At 39.1% G+C, this 12,787-nt stretch overlaps 1 protein-coding gene across 1 annotated transcript; it reads right to left on the bottom strand.

The window, feature by feature from the left end:
* Positions 1 to 2,026: 2,026 nt before the first annotated feature.
* On the bottom strand, positions 2,027 to 10,895 carry LOC133653172 (uncharacterized). Its single transcript, XM_062052218.1, has 7 exons — positions 10,814 to 10,895; positions 6,196 to 6,696; positions 5,911 to 6,123; positions 5,783 to 5,843; positions 5,636 to 5,693; positions 2,823 to 2,933; positions 2,027 to 2,750 (listed from the first exon to the last, which is right to left on the bottom strand). The coding sequence occupies exons 1-7, from the start codon at positions 10,854 to 10,856 to the stop codon at positions 2,634 to 2,636; spliced, it is 1,104 nt and encodes a 367-aa protein (XP_061908202.1). The 5' UTR covers positions 10,857 to 10,895; the 3' UTR covers positions 2,027 to 2,633.
* Between the last annotated feature and the right edge of the window lie 1,892 nt (positions 10,896 to 12,787).

Below are 12,787 nucleotides of genomic sequence, written 5' to 3'. Positions count from 1 at the left end.
TTGTCATAAGTATGTGTTCTTAAGAGTGTATGGCTCCCCTCTTGTCTAATTTAGCTATATTATGAAGATATAATAAATAAATGATAAATGGGTTATACTTGTATAGCGCTTTTCTACCTTCAAGGTACTCAAAGCGCTTTGACAGTATTTCCACATTCACACACTGATGGCGGGAGCTGCCATGCAAGGCGCTAACCAGCACCCCACTCAAGATATCCAGCGTGCATTTTTGCCTGTAAGCCTTCCTAACACGGACATGTGTGTAGCTGGGTGCTAAAAAAACAAAACAGGAGCTACTGAATGTTTGCCCCTAAGTCCAAACCTGACACAGTTGCAAGCCAGCAATAGAGATTTCAAGTGTGATCATACAAATGTACTTACAGGTGTCCTGTAAAGGTATGTAACTTCTTCCTCTGAAAAACAAAACATTTTGGTAAATGAGTTTCGGGCATGTTGGGCACTTCTTAGCTTATGTAAATAAACGTCAAGCTTGATTAACTCAGCTAAAAATGGATTATTGTGCAATTGAACCCATTAACAACTTCAACTTCTATGTCCCTATTATACAACTGTTTGCAGTGAAAAGTTGATAGCGCACATATTTAAACCATCCTTGATTATAAAGCAGTCGCAGCAACACATTAGTTAAGGGTTAATATCACCTATATGTGTTTATTAATCAACATTACCTTCTTCTCTGTAGTAGGTTTTGTCCGATGGTGCAGCTCGTTTCGGGTTGACCATTGCTTCTTTAAGTTTCTTCAAGTACAGATTTCGGGTAGACTCTAGAGTATAAGAAGGTTATATTTATTAAAAAAAGGCACATTATAAGGTCATGGTTGAGCATAGCACACTCGTAAGCGGCGTAGCCTAAGCTACCACGATGAAACAATGTAGCATTCAGTGCCTACCGACAACAGGCCCGTGTTTTATCCCGTACTCATCAAGCAGGTCGCTTATCTCCTGCGCAGACTTGTTGTTTAGTTTATGCATTATGCTTATATTAATATTTAGTTACTGTAAGACCGTATAGTAACTGCAGGGAGTTTTTTTCAAAAAACAACCACCATGGCAGCGCTGGAGAAAACGGGGCGTTGCTTTTGCTGTACTGTTGGCAGTCGGGAACTTCCTTATGTGGCGAACAGTCGGTTTACCGCCCCCTTTTTTTAGACCCGATAGAGAAAACAATTGCGCCAACGGGTGTATTCACTTCCGTGTCAGCCTTAAGCCGTTATTTTTTCTAAATGCAGCGCCACTAAGAGGCCTTTGGTGGGTATTGCACGTAGGGCATATTTGCATCATATCTACATACTTAGATCTCATTATATTTGTATACTCTTCAGTTAAATTCCGTAGTTTTCTATTCAGAGACAACCTTTTTTTCAATATTTATATTGTATTTTTTTTTTTTGTAAAAAAAAAAAAAGACATTACCGCAACACATTTAGAATTACCGTCCTTTTATTATGAAAATACACATAATTGAGCCTTTCCAAGTGTCACATCTACTGTATTACTAATTTGAATGGATTAACCGAGTCTTATAAATAATAAAAAATAAATTAAGTGTCACCAGGACTAAAAAGTCCTCGGAGTTAAAATTGTATTTAAAAAAATTGGGAATCCATCCATCCATCCATCCATTTCCCACCGCTTGTCCCTTTCGGGGTTGCTGGAGCCTATCCCAGCTGCATTCGGGGTTTATAATAAAAAAAATAGCTAACATGTCATGTTTTTTTTTTTACTTTACATTTTGAATGACAATTTTGATCCAATTGTCAAAAATAGCATAACATGAGTTATCATCATCCATGCAGTAAATGTAAAAGAGCTGTGACACTGAGATAAAGATCCGACTTGTAGTAATACAACTAATTGTGATGCATTGGTTTATGTTTTGCTGTGTCAAGATTCCAAACCTAATAGCTTTTTGGTGTCATTGGACAATAAAGTCCCCACCATTATAGCAAATATTATTAACTGCACAGGTATTACACAATACAACCATGCATTTCTAATTTCAGGGTTTTATTTTGGAGGAAAATATGGAAAAAAAAATATGAATACAGAATTTATTTATACACACCTGATTCCAGGAGGACTTTTTTGTTCTGATCTAAAATAATTTCTCAGTGTATCATTGAAATATGAAAGAATTTGAAACAAAAATATTAAAATTGAACATGAAAAAAATTTGTCCTAGGGGGGAAAAAAGTATATTCACAGTAACAACCAAAGTTATGACCAAAACTAGAACAATTTGCCTGAAAGATGAAATCTCCAATATACTTTAAGGGTTAAACAAATCTAATATAGCCTTTGCTTACTGATATGAATTGTTCATCTAACTTTGCACCATGGATGACAAACAATAAAAATCACTTAAAATAAAAATATGTTATGAGTTAACACTGCAGTCTGCGGGCTTAAAGCTACTATTCTCCAATTTTACATTGAAATGCAAATTAAAGTTGTACATATGCAAACATTATCTTACAGTCATATACTTTTGTTTTGTAACAAATATATATTACAGCACAAGGACACATGATTATCAAGCTATAGTTTTACACATCAATGCACTCAAAGTGTAGCCATGAAAAAAAAAAAATCAAAAATACACCCCTTTCACCCTAAAAGAAGACACATAAAGCAAGCCAGTCCATTTGGTGTACAGCCAACCAAAACATCAGCAGGCCTATTAGAGTCACCAGACTCGTGATCAGCATTAGCTTCAGCAATCTTGGATACTGAGGGAAAACAAAATCAAAATAAACAAGAGGCAAGATAAATGAATATTTTAATATCAATGTTAACATCACCTCATGTCTGCTTTTGCACAACTGAGTGTTGTTGATGTTTGTCTCATGTTTTAAAGCGCCTGATGGAGAATCTCTTTTAATCTGCAGACTTTTTGGTCGCTCCATCCATTCCTGCATGGCGACAAAACATTTCAACATCCTGTGTATTTTTAATGCATGGTTAAATGGGTCCTGTACGTATACTGTAAGATGTTCATGTTGTGGAAGTGCCATAATTGCTGCTCAGCTTCTTCTGGAAAATTATCATCCAGAAAGTGTTATTTTTAGATGTTAAAATTGACTTCCAAAAGAAACGGAAGTAAGGCAGGAATGGGATTTTCTTTTTGTTTTCTTTTGAGTTAAATACCTATATCTCCTGCTGGCCCCACTATGGACTGGACTATCACATTATTATGTTAGATCCACTATGGACTGGACTCTCACACTATTATGCTAGATCCACTCGACGTCCATTGCACCGGTCGCCCAGGGGGGCGGGGCGGGGTCCCCACATCTGCGGTCCCCCCAAGGTTTCTCATTGTCATCCCATTGGGTTGAGTTTTTTTCTTGCCCTGATGTGGGATCTGAGCCGAGGATGTCGTTGTGGCTTGTGTAGCCCTTTGAGACACTCGTGGTTTAGGGTTATATAAGTAAACTTTGATTGATTTATTGACATATAGCGAACAGTCAAGTGGCGGCCATCTTGGCAAGGGCTACTTTCCCATTTTCAAGGCCCCTTTAATGCTGACAACATTGGCACTTATTTCATGGTTCTGGATTTTAAAATGTCTACAGGTAACACCCTCCCAAGAAATAAAAAAATAATTACATGATAGTGATTTTAGACTTGTTTCAGCACATTTTGGAACGCTTACTTTTAGTTCCAAAATGTGGGCGGGCCTGCATTAGCCTGCTGACGCTACCTACAGAAGACTATGTGAAATTTCATATTGCGTAGTATGTGTTTAGGTGGCATCTTTTATATATTATTTTCGCTCAGCGTATGGAGGAATTATCAAATATGTCTGCCAGATGCATTGTTGCAGGTTGTATCAATACAACTAAAGAAAGGGTCAGCCTGCATACGTTTCCAAATGATGGCAATATGAGGAAAGTATGGACCTCTCCAGTCCAATTGAGGCAAGAGGAGTGTAATTTGCAGCAATTATTTTAACGATTCTGATTTATGAGAATATGGGTTTTGGTCAGAGTTTTTAAATACTGAGTCAGAACCTGGGGAAAAACAAAGAAAAAAGAGCACACTTAGCAAGATACGAAGGAGGTTAAGCTGCTCGTATTCTATTTCGCATCCTCTTCTACTGATGTTTTCCTCAAGATGCTTGAGGAAATGCTGGAAGAGCACGAGGGAACATATTTGGAAGGGCAAGGAAGTCCGGAAATGGTGGTCATCTTATATTTCTTTTTTACTCATAATGTTAACCCTATCAGTTTTGAAGTAACCATGGCCCAGGGCGACAAAAACATGCAGTTAAGTAATCAAAATAATAGTTTAATGTGCCTTTGTCCACACTGTCTATGCAGAGAATGAGCTCTGGTTCTGTAGAATAGATGACGTTACACCAGAATGGGGCGGCATATTTAGTCTGGGGAGGGAAAGGGGGCGTTTTAAGTTCAGTTACTTATCTAGCCATTACTCATATACACTGATATTATGGGAAATGACTGCCAGATTCATTTTAGGAGCAGAAATACACAAAGATAACTTGTTAGTGAAATTTCTGTCAGCTATGAAATTTGTACAGTGAAAATAACTCATAACTCATAACCTGCTTATTTTTCTATTGATTTTTATGCGGTGTACTTTATTTACAATGCGAAAACATGCTATTAATACCCATTTTATTGTATTGTTAAAAAAAACGTACGTACGAAAGATAGTGTATTGCATATTTTGCAACCGTATGCAGCACTGTTAGTATTCTTGTTGTTTTCGTTTCCGTGCTGTCTATAACAATAATAATATTCTGACACTTTGCCCCTATACTACCTTAGGCTTATGTTGACGTGTAACGTAAAGGGGTGTGGTCTATCTAGTTATGTCTGTGTGTAGTTAAAAGTTCGCCGATGTATTGTCGTGGAGATAAAAGTCACTGTGAATGTCCATTTCGCGTTCTCGACTCTCATTTTCAAGAGGATATAGTATCCGAGGTGGTTTAAAATACAAATCCGTGATCCACAATAGAAAAAGGAGAAAGTGTGGAATCCAATGAGCCCTTGTACCTAAGTTACGGTCAGAGTGAAAAAAGATATGTCCTGCACTGCACTCTAGTCCTTCACTCTCACGCTCCTCATCCACAAATCTTTCATCCTCGCTCAAATTAATGGGGTAATCGTCGCTTTCTCGGTCCGAATCGCTCTCGCTGCTGGTGTAAACAATGGGGAAATGTGAGGAGCCTTTCAACCTGCGACGTCACGCTACTTCCGGTACAGGCAAGGCTTTTTTTATCAGCGACCAAATGTTGCGAACTTTATTGTCGATGTTCTCTACTAAATCCTTTCAGCAAAAATATGGCAATATCGCGAAATGATCAAGTATGACACATAGAATGAATCTGCTATCCCCGTTTAAATAAAAAAAATTCATTTCAGTAGGCCTTTAAAGTACCAATGATTGTACTCTGCTTTCTTCTTCATCCCCTATTTCTGTGACTTCACCACCCCCTATTGTACAAACTAAGGCCAAGTTGGTCAAGAGGAGAAGAATGCAGATTTACCTTGTACAGTAGCCCACTTGAGATTGAATCAATGAGGCCTACTAATGCTGTGAATAATATCATTTCTAAAATGAAAAGTATAGAGCTCGTTATTCTTACTTCAGGTTCTTCTACCATTTTCAGGCCTTGCTCCTCCTCTGAGCTGCTGAGGGACTCACTGCTGAAAATGCAGGGATCAATTATTTTTGGGGTATCTCCGAACAAATCAGCTATTAGTAATAATAACAACAACAGTAAGTAGATTACCTGTTATATTGGCAGACTCCAGACACTGGTTTTGTGCAAAACTGAACTTTGGTCTCCCTTCCTATGCACACAACAAATACACATAACTCATTTTTTATGTTGACATCACGGGTGTCATGTGATCTTACCTTCTCTTTCATGCTCTCTGTCGCTGTCGTTATAAAACCTGAAAAAGGCCTTAATTCTTTCCTGCTCTTCTTCGCATTGAGCCAACATGGTGACCTCATTCTCAAGGTGTGGAGGGACGTTCAGGTCTAACATTTCAGCATCTTCTGCTCTTTCGGGTATTTTTGACGCAATGTCGTCAGTGCTCCCCTGGAAACATCGTTCTGCTTCATGTTCTACATATTCACATGAAGAGAAATCTGAGGGATAATCTGCATAGCTTTCTCCTGCCTCTTGGTGCTCCTCACCTGAGAAATCTTTCATCTTGTGGACATCAGCTATTAGTTCTTCCACATTTTCCTTTACCTCAACCTTTGTATGAAATGAGTCCACTTGCGTCTTTTCTTCTTTCTTTTCATTTCCTTCATCACTTTTAGGAATAGTCACAAAATCCTCACTCACATCTTCATCTTGACGGTTGTCCAGGATTAGACCTTGCACCTTATCAAACTCCTCCCTATTTTCTGGACTACAGGTGACATCATGCACTGATAAGAAATCTGCCATTCCTTTCTCCTCCTCTGCCGAGTCGTCATATTCCTCTTCCAGGTTCCTGTGGATGTCCTCAGGTGTTCCATGGAAGCTGTCTTCATGGGTCTGAACATTTACATCTTCATGTGTGTGTGCAGTGTCCTCAACACACACATTTCTTGTGTCATAAATTTCTTCCTGGCCTGCCTCTTTCGTCTCTCCTCCATCACTTTCATCCAGCTTCAAAGTCTCAAAGTCCCCGTCAGGGAATGATGTTACTGTAAGAGCCCAAATCATTGTCATCACCTTTTTGCATTCACACATTGTATCTCGACACCAGAGGGCGCTGTCTTTCTTAAATTGTGACATGGTAATTCACGGAATCAGGATCAGAGCTCACCTACAGTCGTGGTCAAAAGTTTACATACACTTGTAAAAAACAATGTCATGGCTGTCTTGAGTTTCCAATGATTTCTACAACTCTTATTTTTTGTGATGGAGTGATTGGAGCACATACTTGTTGGTCAGATGAAACCAAAAATTTAGCTGTTTGGCCACAATCCCCAGGAATATGTTTGGAGGAGAAAAGGTGAGGCCTTTAATCCCAGGAACACCATTCTTACCGTCAAGCATGGTGGTGGTAGTATTATGCTCTCAGCCTGTTTTGCTGCCAATGGAGCTGGTGCTTTACAGAGAGTAAATGGGACAATGAAAAAGGAGGATTACCTCCAAATTCTTCAGGACAACCTAAAATCATCAGCCCGGAGGTTGGATTTTGGGCGCAGTTGGGTGTTCCAACAGGACAATGACCCCAAACACACGTCACAAAGTGGTAAAGGAATGGCTAAATCAGGCTAGAATTAAGGTTTTAGAATGGCCTTCCCAAAGTCCTGACTTAAACGTGTGGACAATGCTGAAGAAACAAGTCCATGTCAGAAAACTAACACATTTAGCTGAACTGCACCAATTTTGTCAAGAGGAGTGGTCAAAAATTCAACCAGAAGCTTGTGGATGGCTACCAAAAGCGCCTTGTTGCAGTGAAACTTGCCAAGGTACATGTAACCAAATATTAACATTGCTGTATGTATACTTTTGACCCAGCAGATTTGGTCACATTTTCAGTAGACCCATAATAAATTCATAAAAGAACCAAACTTCATGAATGTTTTTTGTGACCAACAAGTATGTGCTCCAATCACTTTATCACAACAAAATAAGAGTTGTGGAAATTATTGGAGACTCAAGACAGCCATGCATCAAGGGTTGGAATTGGGGGTTAAATCACCAAAAATGATTCCCGGGCGCGGCACCGCTGCTGCCCACTGCTCCCCTCACCTCCCAGGGGGTGATCAAGGGGATGGGTCAAATGCAGAGGACAAATTTCACCACACCTAGTGTGTGTGACAATCATTGGTACTTTAACTTTAACTTAACTTAACATTATGTTCTTTACAAGAGTATGTAAACTTTTGACCACAGCTGCACATAATCCTCTCTAGAATAAGATGACTGAACTTGAGGTGCGAGGACTTTTTGTAATCAATCAATCAATCAAAATCAGGTCAAAAATAAATGTTTTACCCTTACGATGTGGGATTTCTTTGCACTAGATGTTTTTAGTACTTCAGAAAATAACATTAACATTTTTATTCATTCATTATTTTATCCTTGATTACAGTGGTTTTCAAGCTTTTTTTCACCAAGTACCACCTCCAAAAACATAAAAAATAAGGCAGAGGTATATTCAATTTTTTTGCCCACTGTAACATTACACACAGATTGAACAGTAACACTATGTTTGAGTATAGGAAAAAACCCACTGTACTTTAATCAAGTGATTTTTTGGCGTACCACTAGATGAAACCTAACTAAACCCAACTAAAAACAAGCGCCATGACTACTACCAAGGAAGTGTGCAGCTGTGCCCAGATGCATGCAATTGCTGTCATTTTGACGTTAGTTTTTCTGACGAAACAAACCAAAATAATCTAGAATTCTCCAGCTCATAAAATCACAATAAAACGTTCTTTTATTTCATGAAAGTATAATTTTACGGTTGTATTTGACGCACTCTGCTGCTACATTCCTGCAGTGTTAGTGACCAACAGGGACTCTAACACGCACCCGACGGCGCAATAATCATTAAAAAAAATACAAAGAACGACCAAAAAAATAATAATTATTACCCTTATTTTGCCAAAATCTTCATTAGCTTTAAAACATCAATCACAGTGAAATTGTCACTTGTGTGTGTGAAGTATGTCAACTGTGGTGGCTGCCTCCAATGTATTTGTAATCACTTTATGTCACTCATTGAGTATTATTCTAACTGATCTTTCTTTTTTGTAATATGCTAAGTGAATAAGTGTGCTTTTGTAGTTATTTCCCCATATTTCTGCACAATCACTCAGATATGGTAACACTAGCGAGTAGTAGAGAGAATATAGAGAGATTTTTGGTCCAGAGGATATTTTGCTTTGTTTATTATTGACATATTTCTTGCCACTTTATGTTGTGTCCGCCCTGAGATCGGTAGGTTGTGAGTTCAAACCCCGGCCGAGTCATACCAAACGACTATAAAAATGGGACCCATTACTTCCATGCTTGGCACTCAGGATCAAGGGTTGGAATTGGGGGTTAAATCACCAAAATGATTCCCGGGCGCTCACTGCTCCCCTCACCTCCCAGGGGGTGATCAAGGGTGATGGGTCAAATGCAGAGGATAATTTCACCACACCTAATCATTGGTACTTTAACTTTTAACTTTTTATATTTTTTAATGAGATTTCCAGTTAATATTTTAATCTATTATTACATGCAAAATGTGGATTATTTTACTCTTTTAATATTCGTCTATTTGTATTTATGTTTAACTTTCTCTTTTACGGTTACCGAATTGCAATATTTTAGTTTTACTGAGATTAAAAAATTGTCTGTTTTTGTCAAACCATCTTTTTAATTTGTTATTATTTGTATTAGCATCTGTGTGTTCCCTCCTGAACAAAATATGGACCTAATGGACCTTCACTTCCAATACTATTCTTTTTTCCGGGCTGTGGGGAGTTTCCTGCTGACCAATTTCAAGTTTATTGCGATGTAAAAAAGAAATGTACTTGGCTTCTTGCATGCACACACTTTAATACATCGGAATTTTTCTGGCATACTTAATTTTCTGGATTGGAATGTACGTCTATTTTTAGTAAGAACACAACTGTTGTCACAGGAGGCCCCAGCCGTTTGATTGTAACCTGCGTTTTAGTTGTATTTTTTTATTACCAAATTGGGAGGAGTTGAAATCGCCATGTGAAATTGCTAATGCTAATCAGTGGCACGTGTATGGCAAATCCAATGTAAATTAGCATTGAACTTGCACATTTTAAAAAGTAGTTTGAGCGCCCTCTTGTTGCTCTGCTGGTATGTAAAATACTAACATTACTTAGAGGCAGTCTGGCTGAGTCTGCTCCAAGTGCTAACTGGTTGTTTCCCCACCAAATAATAATAATAATAATAATAGATTTTATTTGTAAAAAGCACTTTACATTGAGTAAACAACCTCAAAGTGCTACAGTGTATTAAAAAAAAAAAAAAAGATAATAAAAAAAAAAAAAAAAAAAAACTAGAACAGCCAAATAGCTAATGCATATATCTAAAAAAAGTCTTTTTTTTTTTTTTTTTTTTAAAAAGAAGGGTTTTTAAGCCTTTTTTAAACCAAGTCTGCAACCGAACGTGACGTCACGTGCAACAGGGGGTATTGAAATACAACACCGTTTGATTTTACGTAAATTGATGATACCTGGTAGTACAGTAGATACCTGGGTTGGTAGCTATACAAGTATACCAAATTCTGTTTCCATCCCTAGTGAAAGGAGAACTTTGTCCCCCTGGTCCTTAGTGTCCTGAAAATGTGGCCCTTAGAACAATTGAACTGAATATCCTTGGTTTAAAATATTACCATCTACTGCAGCAAACAAGTCATTACACAGTTGCGAAATTTGCTCCTATATTTATGCATACCACATATACCATAGGTTGGTCTCTAGAGGTTTGTTTCCTGTTCATGTTCCTTGCACATTTTGTCTTAAATTACATGAAGTCGGGCAGTTCTCAACAATTACATTTTCTGATTTGGTTTAATCGTCTTGCCTTTAAAATATATTTTTCCCATTAAAAAAAAACACCTTTTAGTGTTTGAAAACCATCCTATGATTGGTTTGTTGTCACAATATGTCAAAGTGTCTTTTTTTTTAGTTTACCTCTTTGTTACAAGGAGTTGGAAAATAAGATTTCAAGCAAACACTTTAAGCTTCTTTCTCATGATATTAAAAGATGTTTTGATGACGAGAAATTCACACCCGAGTAAACTGACAACTAACCTTTTTCTCCCCTATTGCTTACCTGAAAATGCATCACTCAGGAGGTCCGTCAAACCGGGGTCCATCTTTACGAGTCAAAACAGTATTTGCATGCGCATGAAGACGCACTGCGTGACCGCATCGAGACAGACGTCTTTCTTCTCTCACAAAGGAAACGAGAGCAAGGTTAAGTCAGAAATTGACTTCCTGTCAGAGACGACAACACTTCAGATGGAAATAAACAAATTGCAAAGCGCTGCGCTCACGCAATGCATTTTACTCTGGGATGTAATTTGAGTTAGTCTGTTCCCTTGTCAAACTACACTATATTGCCAAAAGTATTGGGCCACCTGCCTTTACTCACATATGAACATGAAGCGCCATCCCATGGAATTGTCCAAAATGTTTTTGTATCCTGGAGCATTCAAAGTTCCTTTCACTGCAACTAAGGGGCCAAACCCAACTCCTGAAAAACAACCCCACACCATAATTCATCCTCCACCAAATTTCACACTCTGCACAATGCAGTCCGAAATGTAGCGGTCTCCTGGCAACCTCCAAACCCAGACTGGTCCATCAGATTGCCAGATGGAAAAGCGTGATTCATCACTCCAGAGAAGGCGTCTCCACTGCTCTAGAGTCCAGTGGCGACGTGCTTTACACCACTGCATCCCACGCTTTGCATTGGACTTGGTGATGTATGGCTTAGATGCAGCTGCTCGGCCATGGAAACCCATTCCATGAAGCTCTCTGCGTACTGTACGTGGGCTAATCGGAAGGTCACATTAAGTTTGGAGCTCTGTAGCAACTGACTGTTCAGAAAGTCTTTGCACTATGCGCTTCAGCATCCACTGACCCCTCTCTGTTAGTTTATGTGGCCTACCACTCGGTGGCTGACTTGCTGTTGTTCCCAAACTCTTCACTTTTCTTGTCATAAAGTTGACTTTGGAATATTTAGGAGCGAGGAAATTTCACGACTGGATTTGTTGCACAGGTGGCATCCTATGACAGTTCCACGCTGGAAATCACTGAGCTCCTGAGAGCGGCCCATTCTTTCACAAATGTTTGTAGAAACAGTCTCCATGCCTAAGTGCTTGATTTTATACACCTGGCCAAGTGATTAGGGCACCTGATTCTCATCATTTAGATGGGTGGCCAAATACTTTTGGCAATATAGTGTATCACTGTCCTCCAATTGCAATACGATGGTAACACTTTTTTTTTTTTTACTCAGTTTTTGTATGATACAGTTATTGCGGAAAAATATTTGCCAAATTTGGCCTACGGTTACATGTGTATTATTCCTCAGAATTGAGTGCACAAACAAAGAATCCAACAGCTCACAATCACCAAAAATGATTCCCGGGTGCGGCACCGCTGCTGCCCACTGCTCCCCTCACCTCCCAGGGGTTGATCAAGGTCAAAGATGGGTCAAATGCAGAGGACACATTTCACCACACCTAGTGTGTGTGACAATCATTGGTACTTTAACTTTAACTTCACTTGGTGACTCATTCAGTGTCCTTTTTACATCGAGTATGCCTGCAAAATAAGTCACCATGTGGTTAGTTGCAAGACACGCCCCAAAAACATCATGTCCTACTTGCTAGCATCAGCTTACAGCTAGAGATCGAAATAACTTTGTTTTTCAACCCTTAGCAGTCGTCGGTCTGTCGCTCCGCCGCTCCGCCGCTCTACAAACCGGCGATGTCTCCGCTCCTGCTGCTGCCCAGCCTCGTGTGGTAGTACCACTCCCAGCACATTGCCTAAAGCAGTGTTTTTCAACCACTGTGAGATACAGTCTGGTGTGCCGTGGGAGATTATGTAATTTCACCTAATTGGGTTAAAAATATTTTTCGCAAACCAATAATTATAATCTGCAAATGTGCCGTTGTTGAATGTCGGTGCTGTCTAGAGCTCGGCAGAGTAACCGTGTTATACCATACCATATCAGTAGGTGGCAGCAGGTAACTAATTGCTTTGTAGATGTCGGGAACATGGTTTGTCGGGATCACAA

This window comes from Entelurus aequoreus, linkage group LG07 (assembly GCF_033978785.1).
Source record: "Entelurus aequoreus isolate RoL-2023_Sb linkage group LG07, RoL_Eaeq_v1.1, whole genome shotgun sequence".
NCBI classification, from domain to species: domain Eukaryota; kingdom Metazoa; phylum Chordata; class Actinopteri; order Syngnathiformes; family Syngnathidae; genus Entelurus; species Entelurus aequoreus.
This window is presented reverse-complemented; position numbering and strand designations above follow the sequence as displayed.

Coding starts and splice junctions, on each gene's coding strand:
- LOC133653172 (XM_062052218.1), bottom strand. CDS start 10,856: ATGGACCCCGGTTTGACGGACCTCCTGAGTGATGCATTTTCAG. Junction 6,124..6,195: donor CAAGATGAAAGATTTCTCAG/GTGAGGAGCACC, acceptor GTGAATATGTAG/AACATGAAGCAGAACGATGT. Junction 5,844..5,910: donor CAGAGAGCATGAAAGAGAAG/GTAAGATCACAT, acceptor TTGTGTGCATAG/GAAGGGAGACCAAAGTTCAG.